Source organism: Macrosteles quadrilineatus, unplaced genomic scaffold (genome assembly GCF_028750875.1).
Source record: "Macrosteles quadrilineatus isolate MER2022 unplaced genomic scaffold, UCM_ALF_1.0 Scaffold_2__2_contigs__length_208266976, whole genome shotgun sequence".
Taxonomy (NCBI): Eukaryota; Metazoa; Arthropoda; class Insecta; order Hemiptera; family Cicadellidae; genus Macrosteles; species Macrosteles quadrilineatus.
In genome coordinates, this window is record NW_026542595.1 from 43,564,155 (window position 1) to 43,583,475 (window position 19,321).

The 19,321-nt window shown below is 34.4% G+C and overlaps 1 protein-coding gene across 11 annotated transcripts in view; it reads left to right on the forward strand.

Annotated features, from left to right (window-relative positions):
• Positions 1-19,110, forward strand: part of LOC128985814 (bolA-like protein 1) — a 113,153-nt gene extending 94,043 nt beyond the window's left edge. For 9 of the 11 annotated variants that reach the window (XM_054405712.1, XM_054405711.1, XM_054405714.1 and 6 more), the window contains 3 exons: positions 6,006-6,208; positions 9,477-9,545; positions 18,952-19,110. In XM_054405712.1, the coding sequence (XP_054261687.1) occupies positions 6,020-6,208; positions 9,477-9,545; positions 18,952-19,029 (336 nt within the window). In that variant the 5' untranslated portion in view covers positions 6,006-6,019 and the 3' untranslated portion in view covers positions 19,030-19,110. Of the gene's footprint in view, positions 1-4,229; positions 4,254-6,005; positions 6,209-9,476; positions 9,546-18,951 lie in introns of those variants that run through there. The other 2 variants (XM_054405719.1, XM_054405720.1) reach the window with 2 other exon arrangements.
• Positions 19,111-19,321: the final 211 nt, after the last annotated feature.

The window sequence follows — 19,321 nt, forward strand, 5'->3', positions numbered from 1 at the left end:
TAATTAAGTTTTATTTTTAGTACGCCTATATCAAATTGTCCAGGATTTCTCGCTTTTTTCCATTGTAATAATTACACCAACCCAAGTATCATCTACAGATGCAATACGCCAAAGAATATCATCTACGTGCAACACGCCTACGTACAATATCCAAGAATTGGTAAAAAAAGGCAGAAACCAACCCATACAATAGACATAAGTAAATCATTTTAAGAGTTACTGTGATATTAGGATTTTCCACTGATTTGGCAATAGAAAATTATATTGCAAAATATGACACGATGCAGAAGAAAATCTATTTTAAAATCAGTAAAAACCATTGTAAATACTTCATTTTGACAAATCCAGTAAATCACAATTTAAATAATAACAGCTGTATTATTCAAAAGCAGTGTAAAACTACGGTGGGGCACACGGGAGAGACTAAGGCTAACATATCTTGTAGTGTCAGCGTTCGCCGCTAGAACTGCTAAGTTGAAAAAATTTAAATTAATTTTTTTTTATATTTTTAGTTATAAAATTAACTTTTTAATTATAAAAAATTGTTTTAAAATTAAAAAATAAATTTGTAATTTTTAAAATTAAACTGTCATAACATAACCTAACCAACCAGACTTGGTGATAATATTTAAAAACTATATAAGATAAAATTCTAATTAATGATTACTTATAATTTTTTATTAATTATAAAATTAATTTTAAAATTTAGTATTATAAAATTAAACTGTCATAACCTAACCTAACCAACCAAACTTGCTGATATGAAAAATTGTTTGACAAAAAGTTAGTGCTGCCAGTGGGATTCGAACCCGGGACCTTTTGAACACCAACCCTAAACGCTACCAACTATGCCACAAACGCCGTTGAAATCACATCGTTTCGTTACGGTAATATTGTCACCTCAAGGGAAGACATTAGCCACTAGAGATATGACGTCACTACACCTTTAGCCTTAGTCCCTCCCGTGTGCCCATTCCGTAAAACTATACATGGTCATAATGTAAACAAATCTGCTGAGGGGACTTTAAAGGCCTCTGGGGCAGAGCCCCAAGGGAATTTACTTCGTTTCTCTTTTGATCTACAGCCCAAGACCTTTTTTTAGAGACCCCTACCAAGTTTCTACGCCCAGCCGTTTTCTGAAATTAGCTGTGACAAAAACCAGTTTTTCCTCCATAAGAATAACATGGGATGGGAATTTAAAGGCCACTGGGGCTAACACGTTTCTCTTTTGATGTCTCATCTACAGACCAAGCCCTTTCTTTAGACACCTCTACCGAGTTTCTACGCCCAGCCGTTCACTCAAATTAGCTGTCACAAAGAAAAACAGTTTCAAATGAATATATAGACTAGTGTACCTGTTGCTCGAATTCGAGCAATTGCGAAGCATTACTTGCGTTATTTTAAAACGAATAACGGTAATAATTTCCGATGATTTTATAAAAGTCGACTCAAAGATTATGGAAATACTCACAATGTAGACAACAGTTAAATATAATCAAAATTGTTTGTAATAAATATCTTATCTTTTTTCAAAAGCTGATCTTGTTTTTTAGAGTTTTCTACAAATGTTTCCCACTCATAGCCGCATTAGGTTCTCTATAATAACAATTATAAATGAAGAAAAAAACATTATTTCTATTTCTTCTACTTGGTTGTGTTCTATGACTTTCTTATGTTTCCATTGTTTGCAAATCGGCTCTTTCAATGATTGCTTAAGAAATGTAGCACAGTGTTAATTCAGTTTTATATTTAGTAGGCCTATATCAAATTGTCCAGGATTTCTCGCTTTTTTCCATTGTAATAATTATACCAACCCAAGTATCGTCTACAGATGCAATACGCCAAAGAATATAATCTACGTGCAACATGCCTACGTACAATCTCCAAGAAGTGGTAAAAAAAAGGCAGAAACCAACCCATACAATAGACATAAGACATAAGTTAACTCCATGAGAAATAATTGAGTTACTGTGATATTAGGATTGTCCACTGATTTGGCAATAGAACATTATATTGCAAAACATGACACAATGTAGAAAAAAATTGATTATTGATTGATGATTTTAAAATCAGAAAAAACAATTTCAAATCCTTCATTTTGAGAAATTCAGTAAATCACAATTTAAATATTAACAGCTGTTTCATTAAAAAGTAGTGTAAAATTCATATGGTCATAATGTAAACAAATCTTATGAGAGGACTTTAAAGGCCTCTAGGGCAGAGCCCCAAGGGAATTTACCTCGTTTCTCTCTTGATGGCTCATCTACAGACCAAGACCTTTCCTTAGAGACCCCTACCAAGTTTCTACGCCCAGCCGTTCTCTGAAATTAGTTGTGACAAAAACCCGTTTTTCCCCATAAGAATAACATGGGATGGGAATTTAAAGGCCACAGGGGCAGAGGCCCAAGGGAGTTTACCACGTTTCTCTTTTGATGGCTCATCTACAGACAAAGCCCTTTCTTTAGACACCTCAACCGAGTTTCTACGCCCAGCTGTTCTCTCAAATTAGCTGTCACAAAGAAAAACAGTTTCAAATTAATATGACAAAAACCCGTTTTTCCCCATAAGAATAGCATGGGATGGGAATTTAAAGGCCACTGGGGCAGAGGCCCAACGGAATTTACCACGTTTCTCTTTTGATGGCTCATCTATAGACCAAGCCCTTTCTTTAGACACCTCTACCGAGTTTCTACGCCCAGCTGTTCTCTCAAATTAGCTGTCACAAAGAAAAACAGTTTCAAATCAATATACAGGGTGGTAAAAAAGTCCCAGGACAGTAAAATATTAAAAAAAATAATGCAGATAGAGCTACAATACTTGGTACAAAGTTACAGGGCATAAAACTCTATTTTAACACATATTCAGTGATCCAATAACTCTTCAGGGGGACGGCCCACAAGGAGTCGGAAGAAAATCTTAAATAGAAGCATAGTCCAATATGCACATTAAATTAAAGGTCTTTTTTAGTAGAATACAATGCCACAAACCGCACTTCAAAAGGTTGATCCTGCGCAAAATGACAGTTGTTCAAAGATTCATTTAATTTACATTACTATTATACGCTTACTCCTCAGGGGGCACAGCCCTAGGAATCGGAAGAAAATTGTTAACTTAAGCATAGGTCGATATGCACATCAAATTAAAGGTCTTCACTAGTAGATTACGATGCCGTAAATTTAAGCTCAAAAGAATGCATGGGTAAAAAATGGCAGTCTTTCAAAGATTCAAAATGGCGGATTCAAGAAATCGTTGAACATCTGCCATTTTGCGCAGGATCAACCTTTTGATGTGCCGTTTGCGGCATTGTATTCTACTAAAAACGACCTTTAATTTGATGTGCATATTGACCTATGCTTCCATTTAAGATTTTCTTCCGACTCCTTGTGGGCCGTCCCCCTGAAGAGTTATTGGATCCCTGAATATGTGTTAAAATAGAGTTTTATGCCCTGTAACTTTGTACCAAGTATTGTAGCTCTATCTACATTATTTTTAAAAATATTTAACTGTCCTGGGACTTTTTTACCACCCTGTAAAGATACTCATAAGGTTAACATGGGGAACTACAGAGTCACTGGGGCAGAGCCCGAAAGGATATCTGAGAAAACGGATGAGAAAATTCAAAAAATTGTTTAACCCAAAATTCCCAATTTATTTGTATGGAGAATATTGTAAAATGATGTAGTTTCCTTGTTTATGGATTTATTTTGATCAAACATGGCAAATTTATTTACTTTATACTAAAGCTATTAATATTTTACTAAAAAACCCACTTTATTAGTTTCCTTGTAGCAGCAAACCTAGGTGTTAAACCTAATGTTATTTAAATAGATTTGAAAATCAATTCAGACAAATGGAAATTCACTTAGTCAGCAGGTTTGCTGCAGCGGGGGTATTTAAATTCCTTTGAATATAATTGAATATTCCTTAGAGTATAATTTAAAATAATATGGTATACTATATGGCATGAATAGTTCTACATTTATTTGTAAAATATGCATTGTGATTCAATACTTTTTTCAATACTAGTGTATTTTTTACTTTACTAAGTTAAGTTACATAACTTGTAAGTAGTGGAAATTATTAATGATCTGAGTGTTAAAAAATATTTGCCCTGGTTACTTATGTTTAAACTGAAGGTTTGGTATCATTTAGTGTTATCACTATCAGTCCAATATAATTCAAGCACAGACTATAGAATACTGTAATGGTTTACTCTATAGTCTGTGATTCAAGCCTCACTGGATAATAGTAAGGTAATCAAGATTTTTAGTGTTAACCATTTGCACAAATATAACTGGTAAAAAGGTCAAGTAAAGTTAAGTATTATTTATACATATTAAAAAAAAATTTAAACGGTTTTAAGTCAACATCAATGTGGTAAAATATGCATTGCAAGAAAAGTTATAATCTCTAACTATAAGATAAGAAACGTAGTGTAGTGCTTCCGACCTTTTTTATCTAAAATTTTATGTATTCATTTGAACTCAAACTTAACTTATTTTAAATGGTCTTTTTCTTTCTCATTTAATTTGACTACGGTACTGCGCTTTTAGCGAATTTGCCTATACAGAGAAGTAGCTACTGCCGTACGGACGGGGATCTTGTAGTCAGTTTAAACCTTCTTATATTCAGAACAGCAGTTGGTTTGCATATTAAGTGTGCATTTTTCCATATATGCTGGGGGTTGCTGGCAAAAATATTATAGGAGTAAATAAAAACCTTCGCAAATACATTATCTGACCGTTTCAAGCCAAAACAAATGCTTTGCCAAAAAACAGATTTATAGATATATGAGGCATAGCCCTAAGGTAGGCCTATAATTGAAAGCTACTTTCCACACTGTTCAAGAGTAGTCATGCTACTTACTACCTCAACCTCACCATTGAACATTTTTTTCCGGTTGAAATTTTCATTAACAAAGGTGCTCTTGTCTTTTCCACGAAACACTGAAAAATAAGGACATTATAATGTGTTACCAATAGACATACACACAAATATACAGAATTGATTCAGGACATTTACTTCGCTTTCCAAAGCTTCCTTCATACCTATAAATTTAGTTCCGTATTTGAAATCGTTGTTAGTGTCATCAAATTTTATCATATCGTATACTTAAAGTGCAGTGATAATACCAACCTGAACATAATAACAATTTATATTTGCTAATCCGAAGACGGGAAGCGGATATGCCTTCTCTTCAGACAGACTGGCAGGTGCTTGAGCAGTAACCAGATGTTCCGCGGTACCAAGGCCCTGCACCTTACCAATGGCCCTTGTGCGGTTTCCTGCTCTTTCCATGGCTGCCCTCTCTCCCGCACTCCCACCTCTCTCCCGCGCCTACTCCTCTCCCGCTCCTCCCCCTCCCCCGCGCACCACTAACCTCTCCTACACTCCCCCCTCGACGTTTCGCGCTCAACACTACGTTGTCTTTATTTATTGTTTACATTTTGTTCTTTTTTTATTGCCTAACGTTGTCATGGTCATATCTTCAAAGACGGGTAGTGGATATATCCTCTGCTTTTCTACTCATCCGCGGACGGGTAGCAGATCTGCATATTTAAAAACGAGTAAAAAATTATTTTGACGGTATGAAGTGATTATTTTATGTATACTTGTATAACAAAATACAATTAAGGAAAATTAATTTTTTTTCCTATAATTATTTCCCGTTCTATGTCACGATTTCGCCCGTCCGGGATGGGTTAAAGTATGTGGAAGTAGTTAGGCTAGCCAAGTTTGAAGTCAGGTAAAGGTTGTGGCCTGTGGGAGTGGCCAAGTCTGAGGATTCCTCAGCTGTGCTAGGCTAGTTTACCACAATTTTCACCCTAGTTATGTCAGAGGAGAGAATGGGCAAGATTCCTGAGCCATTTAATGTAGGCAGTGAATCAAAGCAGCAATGACTCACTTGTTACACAATTGTTTTAACTAGTGTTATTAACTTTTAGCTTATACAGCATTTTATTTCAGTTAATGAATGTTGCTCATGGTTGTTCTTTTAATTGCAGCAAGTAACATACCCATGTCAAGATCACCTTTTTCCGGTGGCCCAGTGGAGATGGTAATTCGTAAAAAGCTCTCAGAAAAGTTAAGACCAATCCATTTAGAGGTGATAAATGAATCTTATAAACATAATACTCCTCCTAATGCAGAGACACACTTCAAGATGGTGGTGGTTTCTGAACTCTTCAAGGACATGACTCTTGTCAAGGTATACTTCCACCTACTATTCTTGTTTTTCAGTATACCATTTAAAACCATTGTTTATTGAGATTGTATAATTACTGTGCACAGTGACAGTGAATAATTTCCTAACATTTAATAGTCGTTTTGGCTGGACTCTTAACAACATTGTGATGTACTTAACCCTTTCAATGCTACAATTTTTTTTTTAATTTTCCGAAAAATGCTAGAGTTATTTACTTATTTTGTCTGAAAAGTGCTAGGCTTGCCATGGGGGCAAAGTCTAGTGTGCGAGAAAAAAAAATGGTAAAAATAATTTATTCATTTGAAAAGTGCTAAGGAACGATATATTGGGCCTCGACCATATGAGCAATAAAAAAAAACCATCGCTGTTTCGAAACTACAACCGAGTCAACCGATATGCTCATTTAAACTCACATGATCAAAAGGCTTAGCGCTTTTCGGATGAAACGCAAACAACGATACATCGTTCCATAGCACTTTTCTGGAAAAAGACGCACAAGGATATATCGTTGCATAGCATTGAAAGGGTTAAACTAATCATGGTTAGTTGTATAAATGTTTAACAACTCACAGAACCCTGTGAAGACGTATTTGAGTTGCATTAAAGCATTTTACTAGTGCCCTACATGAGGGGTCTCCAACCTACAGCCATAATCCGGCCCATAAACTAATTTTTCCGGTCTGCCAAAAGGTATCATAGGCTAATACAAATATTATAGTGGAGACGATGATCTACTAGTGGTCTTGGCAACACTCTTGACATATATTTTGCGGTCTCTGCAATATCATGTGGTCGTTTTCATATAACATAAAGCAATCAATACCGTACCCTATTTTAACCCGTACAAAAATGGAGTCTCAGTCATGTGCTAACAATGATCATACCGGAATTCAATATAAAATTGAAAGATTATACCGGCCATCAAAATTCATTTAAATTTCTGGTTTCCAACTTGTAAATCTGTTTGGATTTGGTTATTACAGGTCTCTCATATGCTACTTTTTCTTAATAAAAGAAATAAATTAGCTGTACAAACATTGTAATGGAGGCATCTAAATACAAGGCCATATGCCTTGATGAATTGTAATTTTAAATCAATCTTAATGATCAGAACTACAAGGGCTGACATTTTATGGCCTTTATGAAGTATTGAAACATATAATAGTCAAAGTCCTCACCAACTCACTAACTGACTGACTGACTAATCAATAAGGCTACGATTATACTAGGACGCTGGCGTCCGAGAGGCTAGCATCCCACTTCGAGCCGAAAATGACGTAATTTGTGTTGGGATTCTTGCCTCTCGGACTGCCATTTTATTTCAATGTTTTGTCACTTTTTGTTTATATCTATTTAAATAACATTAGGTTTAACAAGTACCCAGTGTGTTTATAGTAAAATATTTATTTATATAGGTAGATTAATAACTTAGTATAAAACAAATTGGCCAAGTTTGATCAAAATACATCCATACGCAAACAAATTCCAACAGTTAACAATATTTCCTATAGAATAACATGGCAATTTTTAATTTATATTTTTTTGAATTTTCTCCGTAGCTAATAACCATACAAAAACACTTTAATATACTAAATTATTTGTTTTTAAGCTCATTAAAACTGTCTAGAGAGAAATTGGGAAATTTTTTTGTGTCAAAAATGACAAAACCCCTTTTTTTACCCCATAGGCCTAAATGGTTTGCGAACTCATTTAAGTTTATTCCGCCCTTCACCTTTTAAGCCAAATTTAATCAAAATCTGACAAAAATTACTCAAGTTATTGCGTTTATGGACAGATATACAATTTTTAAATCTATATGAACCAGAGGGTGTTTTGGGCCTCTGGGGACATCAAATCGAAAAAAGTAAATCGGTCCCTCGTCCAGGTCTCTCCATGTGACCTATGGTAACAGAGTATTCCCTATATTCTTGTACATGTCGATAGAGAGCGTCTCGGATACTAGCCGCCTAGTATAATGTGCCACATTTGAACCAATGCCCCACAACCGATTTTGTGCATCCGGGGAGGCAAAAAGTCACCGGACACTCGAATTTCAGCCTCCCAGCTGGTAGGCACAAAATCGAGCGTCCGGTGGCTTTTTTAGCATCCGACGCTGGCATCCCTAGTATAATCGCCCCCATTTGATTTAATGCCCCCCTAGCGTCCCGGACGCCAGCGTCCTAGTATAATCGTAGCCAAATTCTCTAATTTCCAGACTAGCTAGAAGTATTAAATTTGGGATAGGCCTACTCATTATTGAGGTAAAAAATGGAAATTCAAACAGTTTTTACAATGATTTTACTAAAGGGATAAGCCCTTAAAGTTCCTATGTTATTCTTATGGACATTCAATTAATATTATACCATCTGATAGAACATTTTGATTTAAAACATCTGTCTCAACATTTTTGTTTTAGAGAATTTATCATATAGGAAAAAGCTATTACCGTAGGTCTCATGATAAGGCCTAGACCTAAAAACCGATTTAATTTTTAATTTTGATGTCCCTAGAGACCATAAGCACCATTCAATAAAATTCACATATATAAAATGTGTGTCCGTTAGCACAATAACTCGAGCAAAAATGTTGATGAAATTTGGTACAAACATGTAAACTTAACGTTTTTTAAAACAAATTTATGAACCAGCAAATCAGACCATGGGAATAGGATGCTATGGGAGGTTTTGTGAGGGTAAAAAACTCGGCTAATTGTTTACTCTAATTGTTCTGGATTAAAATATTACTGGCTCACCTTTACTCTATAAATTTACATTGTGGCCCTTGAGTATAAAAGTTAGAAAACCCCTGCCCTGAATGTATCTCAATTAATTAATTATCGAGAGCAAAAAGTTGAGACACTGAGGAAAGGGTGTAGAGTAAAATTGTAAAATTTGTTAGGTAAGGTAAGAAGACTTTTTCTCCCGACAGCGTCATAAGCTTTTGTATAAAAGCAAGGAGAAAAGATGTACGGTATAAGTTGATCACAGCAGTTGCGTCCAGTCTAAAACTACCTTGTTTGGCAAGTATATGCCAAAGCTGCCAGCACAATTTAACAAGTAGGCTGGGACGCTGTACATTTCTTTAGGAAATTTCAAAAAATGATTTCTTATATACTGTACCCCTTATTTCATTCTTAACAATTAAATATTTTCCTTGTGACGGATGTATATTGTATATAATATCTATCTATATTGTTTGTGAGGATGGCAATGCAGCAATGTACGCTAATTTGTAATACATTGTTGAGTCTTAAATGATATCATATTTCTAGCGCCATCAAGCAATTAATTCACTGCTAACAGAAGAACTGAAAACCTGTGTCCACGCCATCTCTATTGATGTAAGTTATTTTTTACTTCTTATACAGTACCTTATAAAATTGTATTGCTGCTACCTAATAATCAAATCAAATCAAATCAAAAATTCTTTATTGCCGTATAAAACACAGTAACATGCATGGCTTGAGTCACATTATTCAAATACAATACAATAAATAAAATACAACATTCACATGAGTAACAAACCTCTTTACCACCTATTTTTAACACAATTTTCTACAGAATAAAAACGTTTTTCGATTAGAAATATTTTAATTTTTCGTTTGAATAAGCTGATGTCACTTATTGACTTAAGCTTGTTGGGCACGAGGGATGTCCATAAATTAAGGTCTCTAATGAGCTCCTGTCATTATTCAAAGAAGACTTGAAGTACCTATATACGGATTCCTTTGTCGGTGAACAGCAGGCTGGATTCACCAAAGGCAGGTCCACTGTGGATCAGATTTTTATACTTAAGGAATGCTTAGCAAAGTACTGGGAGTTCAACAAGGAATGCTATTGTTTATTTATAGACTTCAAAAAAGCGTATGATAGCCTATTCAGAGCAAAGATATGGGAGAAAATGGAAAAATTCGGAATACCAGATAAGCTTATTAAATTAGTAACCACATGTGTCTCAAACTCTCGTTGTAAAGTGAAGATAGATGGAGAAACCACAACTAAATTTAATGTGAATACGGGGGTGAGACAGGGGGATGGACTCTCCCCCCTCCTATTCAACATTGCTCTAGAGGAAGCACTACAAACAATAAAAGATGCACACATAGGACTAAAACTAGGAACGAATATTAATATATTAGCTTTTGCAGATGACGTAGTACTGATGGCTGAAAGAAAAGAAGATCTTAGGGTTTTAACGGAGATACTAATAAATGAAACTGAGTTTGTAGGGCTAAAAATAAATGATGCAAAAACCAAATTCATGATAGTAACAAGAGGAGAAGCTGGAAATAATGAAGAGTTTTTTCAAGTCAACAACCATGAATTCCAAAGAGTAAATAATTTCACCTATCTAGGCGTTCTACTATCTGACAAAAATACGGAAGACATGGAAATTCAGAATAGGATAAATTTAGCAAATAAGAGTTGGTACGCATGCAGTAAACTAATGAAATCAAAACTTTTAACGAGAAAGACAAAAATTAGAATCTACAAAACTATAGTAAGACCTGTACTTTACTTTTATATGGAGGGGAAAATTCGATCCTGAGCAAGAACTCAGAAAAGAAAATAATAACTTTTGAGAACAAAGTTTTGAGAACTATACAGGGTGGTAAAAAAGTCCCTGGACAGTTAAATATTTAAAAAAATAAGGTAGATAGAGCTACAATAATTGGTACAAAGTTACAGGGCATAAAACTCTATTTTAACACATATTCAGTGATCCAATAACTCTTCAGGGGGACGGCCCACAAGGAGTCGGAAGAAAATCTTAAACGGAAGCATAGGTCAATATGCACATCAAATTAAAGGTATTTTTTGTAGAAAACAATGCCACAAACCGCACTTCAAAAGGTTGATCCTGCGCAAAATGGCAGATGTTCAAAGATTTCTTGAATCCGCCATTTTGAATCTTTGAACGACTGCCATTTTTTACTCAGGCATTCTTTTGAGCTTAAATTTACGGCATCGTAATCTACTAGTGAAGACCTTTAATTTGATGTGCATATCGACCTATGCTTACGTTAACAATTTTCTTCCGATTCCTAGGGCTGTGCCCCCTGAGGAGTAAGCGTATAATAGCAATGTAAATTAAATGAACCTTTGAACAACTGTCATTTTGCGCAGGATCAACCTTTCGAAGTGCGGTTTGCGGCATTGTATTCTACTAAAAAAGACCTTTAATTTGATGTGCATATTGACCTATGCTTCCATTTAAGATTTTCTTCCGACTCCTTGTGGGCCGTCCCCCTGAAGAGTTATTGGATCACTGAATATGTGTTAAAATAGAGTTTTATGCCCTGTAACTTTGTACCAAGTATTGTAGCTCTATCTGCATTATTTTTTAAAATATTTAACTGTCCAGGGACTTTTTTACCACCCTGTATATGGGCCAGTATGTGAAGATGGAGTATGGAGAATCCGCCACAACCGGGAGCTAAGAGAATTATTTCAAAACCCTGATATCATTGGAGAAGTTAAGAGTAGAAGATTAAGGTGGGTTGGCCATATCCTAAGGAGAAAGGAGGAGAGTCTACTGAAGATAGCACTCAGAGGAAATCCGAGGGGAAGAAGACCAATAGGTAGACCGAAAGCCAGGTGGTGGGGTCAAGTACGAAAAGATTTGGAAAGGATGAGGCTTGTAGAGGAAGATGCATGGGACCGAGACTATTGGCGACAGCGTGTTGGCGAGGCCAAGTACCAGCTAGGGTACAAGTGGCCATGGCAGTAAGCAGTAAGTAATGAGCTCCTGTCAGGGTTGATGGAGAGCTAGTCTGAGACACACTAACACTGTGTTCTTCACAGAAGATCACTGTGCTTAACCACCATGGTGTTAAAGTATTAGGAAATTAAACAACCTTAGTCACAAAATTAATAGTGTTAACCATATTCTTGTGTCAACGCAGTTGATACTATTGTGAGTCTTGTATAGCGTTAGTTGTAGTGTGCTTGTGGGCCGTAGTGATGGCAGACAGATATTCATGTTGATAGATTTTTAGTTTTTTGTTGAACTTAAACAGAACATTACAATATTGTTTTTTATGTAATGTATACTGTATAGCATACTGTAGTATTATCAGTAACGTGTGTATTGTTATACATGTTTTATGTTAAATGATTGGTTTTTTACTTATTCATAGTACTGTATAAGGAGAATTTATTGGTTTTGTCAACATGTTCATGTTTGAGTTTTGGGTGGGAATATCTGTTTTGGGTCTGCACTGAACCAAATACCTCCGCCGTAGCAACCCTGCAGACTAAGCAAATTTCAACTTGTCTGATTACATTTTTACTAAAATACTAGTGGCTTGTAGGGACATAAGACCCTAAAAAGCTCAAATGTAAAACAAATTATTTTAATATTTAAACAAACTTAGAATCAAATTATGTGTCAGGATAGATAACCCAGTACAACATATCTTTCGTGTATAAAACAATTTGTAGTTTGTCTTTGTTTGCTTTTGTTGCTTGATGTTATTTTAAGCTTAGTTCTTGGTCAAAACCGTTAAGTTCATACTGTACTCCTTTTGTAAAGGGTAAACAAAATTAGTGTAAAATAAAGGCATCTTTTGACCAAACTTAACCCTTCTTTAAAAGCATAGGATGAAATAAAAAAAATTGCCAAATTTTATCAACATATATCCATAAACAAGTAAAATTATGATGTTCCCAGAGGCGAAAAACACCATTCATTCAATCAAAATTGTTATATAGGTATGTATGTACATATACAAACGTCCGTGAACACAATAACTTGAGTAATTTTTGTCCGATTTTGGTTTAAATGTGTAAAGTGGGATAAACTTTAATGAGTTCGCAAACCAGCATGATCGGACCATGGGAACTGGGTTTTATGGGGGGTTTTGTGGGGTAAAAAATGGTTTTTCTAATTTTTGATTCTCAAAACACAAATTTTCCAAATTTCTCTCTAAACCGTATTAAAGAGCTTAAAAAACAAATGATTTAGTATATCAAAGCGTTTTTGTACAGTTATTGGTAACCGAGAAAGTTAACCAAATTTTTTATTTTAAATTCCCATGTTATTCTTATGGAGAATATTGTAAAATGTTGTAGTTTGCTCGTTCGTTTATGAATATATTAATCAAACTTGGCAAATTTATTTATTTCATACTAAGCTATTAATATTTTTAAAAAACGCACTTTTTTAGTTTCCTTGTAGCAGCAAACCTAGGTACTCGTTAAACCTAATTTTATTTAAATAGATTTGATTAAAAATCAATTCAGATAAATTCAAATTCACTTTATTGTCACATAAAAACATTTGTACATAGCAAAGCTATTAAACTGGTGACATTGTCAATTCAATATAAACCTAAAAATACAATTAAGTTACAGAACATTTTTGTCTGACTCTAAAACAACAATTACATATAACAATGCTGCTTAATTTTGTAAAAAGTCACTTACAGAGTAAAATACTTTGTTTAAAAGATAACTTTTTAGAGTATTCTTAAAACTCTTTAAACGGATTTGGCTTTTAATGTTTGTCGGTAGATTATTAAAGAACTTCATACCCATGTAACTAGGGCCCTTTTCATAGATTGTTAAGTTATGTATTCGGTATTGAAAATTGTCTTTGCACCTTGTATTGTATGCATGTAAATGCTGCTGTCCACAAAGAAGATCAAAATTCTTCTGAATGAACAGTAAGCATGAATATATATAGAGAGAGGGAAGGCTCAATAATCCTAACTGTTTAAAGATTGGCTTGCATGAGACTCGTGGCCGCGAAAATGTCATAATGCGAACAATTCTTTTTTGAAACTTGAATATTTTTTTCCAATCAGCTGATGAACCCCATAGCTCAATTCCATATTTCATAATGGAATAAAAATAGGCAAAATAAACCATTAATCTATAATAAATAATAAATGATAAATCTATAATTAATTAATCTATAATCTATAATTGATTAATCTATAATAAATGGAAATTCGCTTAGTTTGCAGGTTGTTTGCTGCTGCGGGGGTATTTTTAAATGTTCTCTGAATCCTTTAGGCATACAACCGACCTTCAATATACTAAATTATTTCTTTTTTTAAGCTCTACAAAACGGTTTAGAAATAAATCACAACATTTTATATTTTTAGGGTCAAAAATGGGAAAAACTCATTTTTCATAAATCCCCCCATAAACCCCTGTTCCCATTGCCCGATCATGCTGATTCGCAAACTCGTTCAAATAAATGTGATAGGTTTACACGCTTAGACCAAATTTAATCAAAATTGGATCATTTTTGCTTTGAGTTATCACGCTAACGGACTCATATATGGTAGGCCTATACTGTACAGGGTGATTGATACAAGTGTGCCAGCTGTTTTATTCGAAAACTATAAGAGATATCAAACAAAGTTAAATGGTAAGTGCCTTGGATTTTTTTGTTTTAAAAATTGTAGTCAAGTTTAAAAAAATATTTTACCCACCATTTTTCCAATATGGCCGCCAACTTTGATTTTTCATATAGAACACCCTGTATTTTATGGTGTATTCCGGTAGAAAATGTAATTTTAAGGCAGTTTTACTCTTGTGTCTTTTTTCATTTCAAAGATAATAATGGTTAAAGTTTTTAAATTTCGGCATGAAAAAGAGTTTCAATAAAGGTCTAAGCTAGCATGCCAGCTGTTTTATTTGAAATTTCACAACTTTAACCATTATTATCTTTGAAACGGTTAGGTTTATGAAAAAAACACAGGAGTAAAATTGTCTTAAAATTACATTTTCTACCAGAATAAATCATAAAATACAGGGTGTTTCATAAGAAAAATCAAAGTTGGCGGCCATATTGGAAAAATGGCGGCTAAAATATTTTTTCTACTCTACTACAATTTTTAAAACAAAAAACCCAAGGCACTTACCATTTAACTTTTTTTGATATCTCTTATAGTTTTAGAATAAAACAGCTGGCACATTTTTATCAATCACCATGTATAAATAAATTTGAAAAAAATGGTGTTTTTGGCCTCTGGGGACCTTAAAACGAAAAAGTACGTTTTACCAGGTCTTACCATGAGACCTACGGTAATAGCTTATTCCATATATGGGAAATTCACTAAAAAGTGGTCTTAGAAATGATGTGTGTGTGTGTCTGTCTGCATGTGTGTGAGTGTGAATGTGTACAGGGCTACAAACTACACCTTTTGTCCGATTTTGATGATATTTTTATGCGGGTACCAAACTATAGTATCTCCATAAGTTTTTTTTTTTTTTATATATCTTCAATTTTTAATTTTCTTATACAAAACACATAAACGGCTTGTTTGATTTTGGTTAACATTTAGTATGCTATAGTACTTAAAACTCCAAACAAAATGGCATAAGCCTCAATGCTGTACAGATTACAGTTCAAAAGATAGTGCTTTTTTTATTCTTCCCATGAAAACCAAGTTACTCCTCCTGCTTACCCATCAAAATTGTTTTCCCCTTAAAAAATTAGTAAGATTTTTGATTTTAATGTCAGGCCAATGTAAGGAAGTATACGTGTCTGTTTTCTAATCCCGTTTTACAATTTGTGATTACCTACCAAAAACATGTTGCAACTGTTTATGGAGATAAATAAAGGTTTTGTTACATTAGGACAGGTATAATAATATCCAATACAGTAGAGTCCCACAAACTCGATAACCCGGCAGTCTGGATAACTCGGCCATCACCTGGCTCAGAAAATTAGTGATTTTTTTAGTCCGAGTTAAACATGGACTCAAGTCAAATAGTTCGCAGCTCATACCAAGGATTTGTCGTACTATATCTGATAACTTAATTAACTTGTATTATAAATATAAATAAAAGAGGGAGTTAATAAGCTTAAAAATGTTATGGTTCTTATTTTTAACCCTAGTTTCCGAGAACCCGGCACCCTTCCTTCCAGTCCACATTACGCCAAGTTTGTGGGACTCTACTGTATAGTATATTTCGTTCCTAGGGCCGAAAATGAGGTTTTGCCAGCTTCGAAGTCGAGAACTTAGAACAATCGAGAGCTGCAAAACCATTTCGGTCCGTGGTACGAACGCTATTTTTCACTACACTATACCCTATTACCAGTTCACCACAATAATAATGCACACTGATAGTCAACACAACTACAACATTAAGGCTATGTGAACAAATAATTTGAGGAATCAGCAAAAATAATAATAAATTGTTGGCTAGGCAGCGGTGACAATAAAACAATTCTATTGCAATGCTATAGATACTGATTGTGTATTTAATATGCATTCATGTTTTAAGAAAGTAAGGGGGCAGCTGATTTTGCAGCCCTAGGTATGTATAAACCTGCTCGGTCCCCAAATGACGATGACAGCTGGCATGGCCAGCAAACTGTAACTTTCAGCCACCAGTTAACGTATGTAAAACATCAAAAAACATTATAGTGTGGTGAAATAGTATATTTCGTACCTAGGGCCGAAAATGAGGTTTTGCCGGCTCGAGATAGTTTTTAAGTTCGAGACGCGAGAGCTGCAAAACCATTTTGGTCCATGGTACGAACGCCATTTTTCACTACACTATACCCTATTACCACTATTCACCACCATAATAATGCACACTGATAGTCAACACAACTACAACTTTAAGTTTATGTGAAGAAATAATTTGAGGAATCAGCAAAAATAAAAATAAATAGTTGCTAGGCAACGGTGACAATAACACAATTCTATTGCAATGCTATGATTTTGATTCTGTATTTAAAATGCACTAGTTAACCGCCTGTGCTCCGCCACGGGAATATTGTCAGCAATAAAACACATAATGATTAACAAATACTGTTTATCTTTGTATTTTATTTAGGGGCTGCCTAATTTTTTATATAAAATAGAACAGGTAGTTTGCCTGTGTAAACTATTTTATGTTAATCAAACCGATATATTAATTTAACCAAATGTATGTTTTATATTAATTCGAGTTTCGTTTGAAAAATAAATAGTATACGAACTGCGCAATGCTGATAACCTAATAAGCAGCTACTTATGCTAAGGAGATAATTTGTTCAATTATATTCCTGTATTCGTTGTTTTTTTCGTTACATTTGTTGTTAAGGAATAAAGATAGTCACTTACATGTAAATCACGCATCAGCAGTTGGTCGCATTTCACGAATCTTTGACCCATTCTGTGAGTAACAGCTGTGTTTACATCTTATATATAAAGTTGGGCATACTTTGGTTCAATGTTAGAGTGTATTAACGGTCCAATCCGATTTATAGACTAACACTACCAGAAAGATGTTGATTCAAGTGAGACTTAGAACTCGCCATTTCAAATGCAGATTTGTATGATATTATTAGCTTTTTGTTTCTTTTGACCCTTAATACTTTTTTATAGTCGCTGTAGCCCTGTTGATAAGATTTTCCATAAGCTCAAAATGTTGATAAGGAGCTCATTTTACCTTCCCCTTGTGACAACAAAGGAGAATATATTTGTGTCCTTTTTAGTCTGTTCTGACTGGAAATTCATAGATTTGCAGTAGTGAAAAATCCAATTTAACAATCCCAATTGGTTGGTATATTTTTAGGGACTTCCAGAGCACATTTAACACCATTAATGCTCTTTACCTTTTTAGTTCGATGGTTCTCTACGTGTTTTTTTTTTCGTTCTGTATGTCTCTTACGCCCGGTTAATGATTACCTTTTCTTAATCTTTTTGTACTTTTCACACCTTGGGGTTAATGATAAAGTATTAGCCTATAACGCTATAATGACCCGAGTCAACATTGCCATTAAACATCAAGTCACATACTTCTTCGCCAGAACCGTAATCGTAAGTCACAGTTTCACAACAAGCAACTTCCCTGTGTACTCGAATGAAAAATAGGGTATAGTTCACTGATATATTGTAGTTCCACGTATCCCAGCGTACTCGCTATCTCGAGAAGGTAAAATTTGGTACTGCTGAACGTCAAACATTGATCTTGAGTAAGATTAATCACTAAGATCTGGTGGCTATGGAAGAATAAATTATATTGATCAAAACAATAAGTTTCCGTCCCCTACTATGGGTTATTTCACATTCCATACTCAAATTTAAACTCAATTACCTCTTTCCTTCAGATCACTTTGCAGGAAAACTAAAACATTTCAAAAATACAAAATTTACACCAAAACATACAAATAATGTACAAAAATACACTTTCCTTGATCAAAATTGTGTGTTAATAAATAGAAACTCCAAGATTAATAATTACATACTGAAAGTGAGGTTATAAAAATAATAACAAATGTCTGACAAAAATTAAACAGCTGACGAATAATTTATAAACTGTGTATTATATTCTTCAATAAGAATTGTATTGACTCAACCTTTGAAGGGCTGTATGTCTTAACCCTTAGAAAGAACGTTAATTCTAATGAAGTTCGGCAAATCTATGCATTAATCCCTTTAATTTGACACATAGATCTTGTGGATCGGTTCAGTAATTACTGAGAAAACAGTGTTACAACTGTGTATTAAATATATAGATTCATGTTTTAAGTAAGTAAGCGGACAGCCGATTTTGCGGCCCCGGGATGTAAAAACCTGCTCGGTCCCCAAATTACGACGACAACTGGCATGGCCAGCAAAACGTAACTTTCAGCCACCAATTTACATATGTAATACAGCCAAAAACATCATAGTGTGGTGAAAAAGTATTTGTAGAATTTGCAAAAATTTCAGGTTTGCCACTGTACATTCTTGCTTTGTGTATGTTCTGTAAGACTTATTTGTCTTTTTAATATTGCTCGAGTTGTATTTTTAGGCAAAAACACCTGATCAGTGGAATGCTAACCCAGAAGTAAATCCAACCCCTAAATGCCTTGGAGGATTTGGTAGGTGATATAGCAATATCTACTAAAAATTGATTAACTGTTACCAATGTATATTTTACATAGATTGAAATAAAAATTTCTAGTAATTACATTTTAGTGTAATTTTTTACACGAATCCTTTTTTTTACAATTGAAATTTTAAAATGGTACTTCTTATGTATGATTTTATTATTATACAGGCTGTAATCACCAAAGGTTGATTTATTGGCCAAGAAGAGCCCACTTACAAGTGTCTGTTGCAACCTAGGAGTCGCCTGAGTCTACCTCAGTGTTGTTACAGTAGTGTGATCTGATCAATGG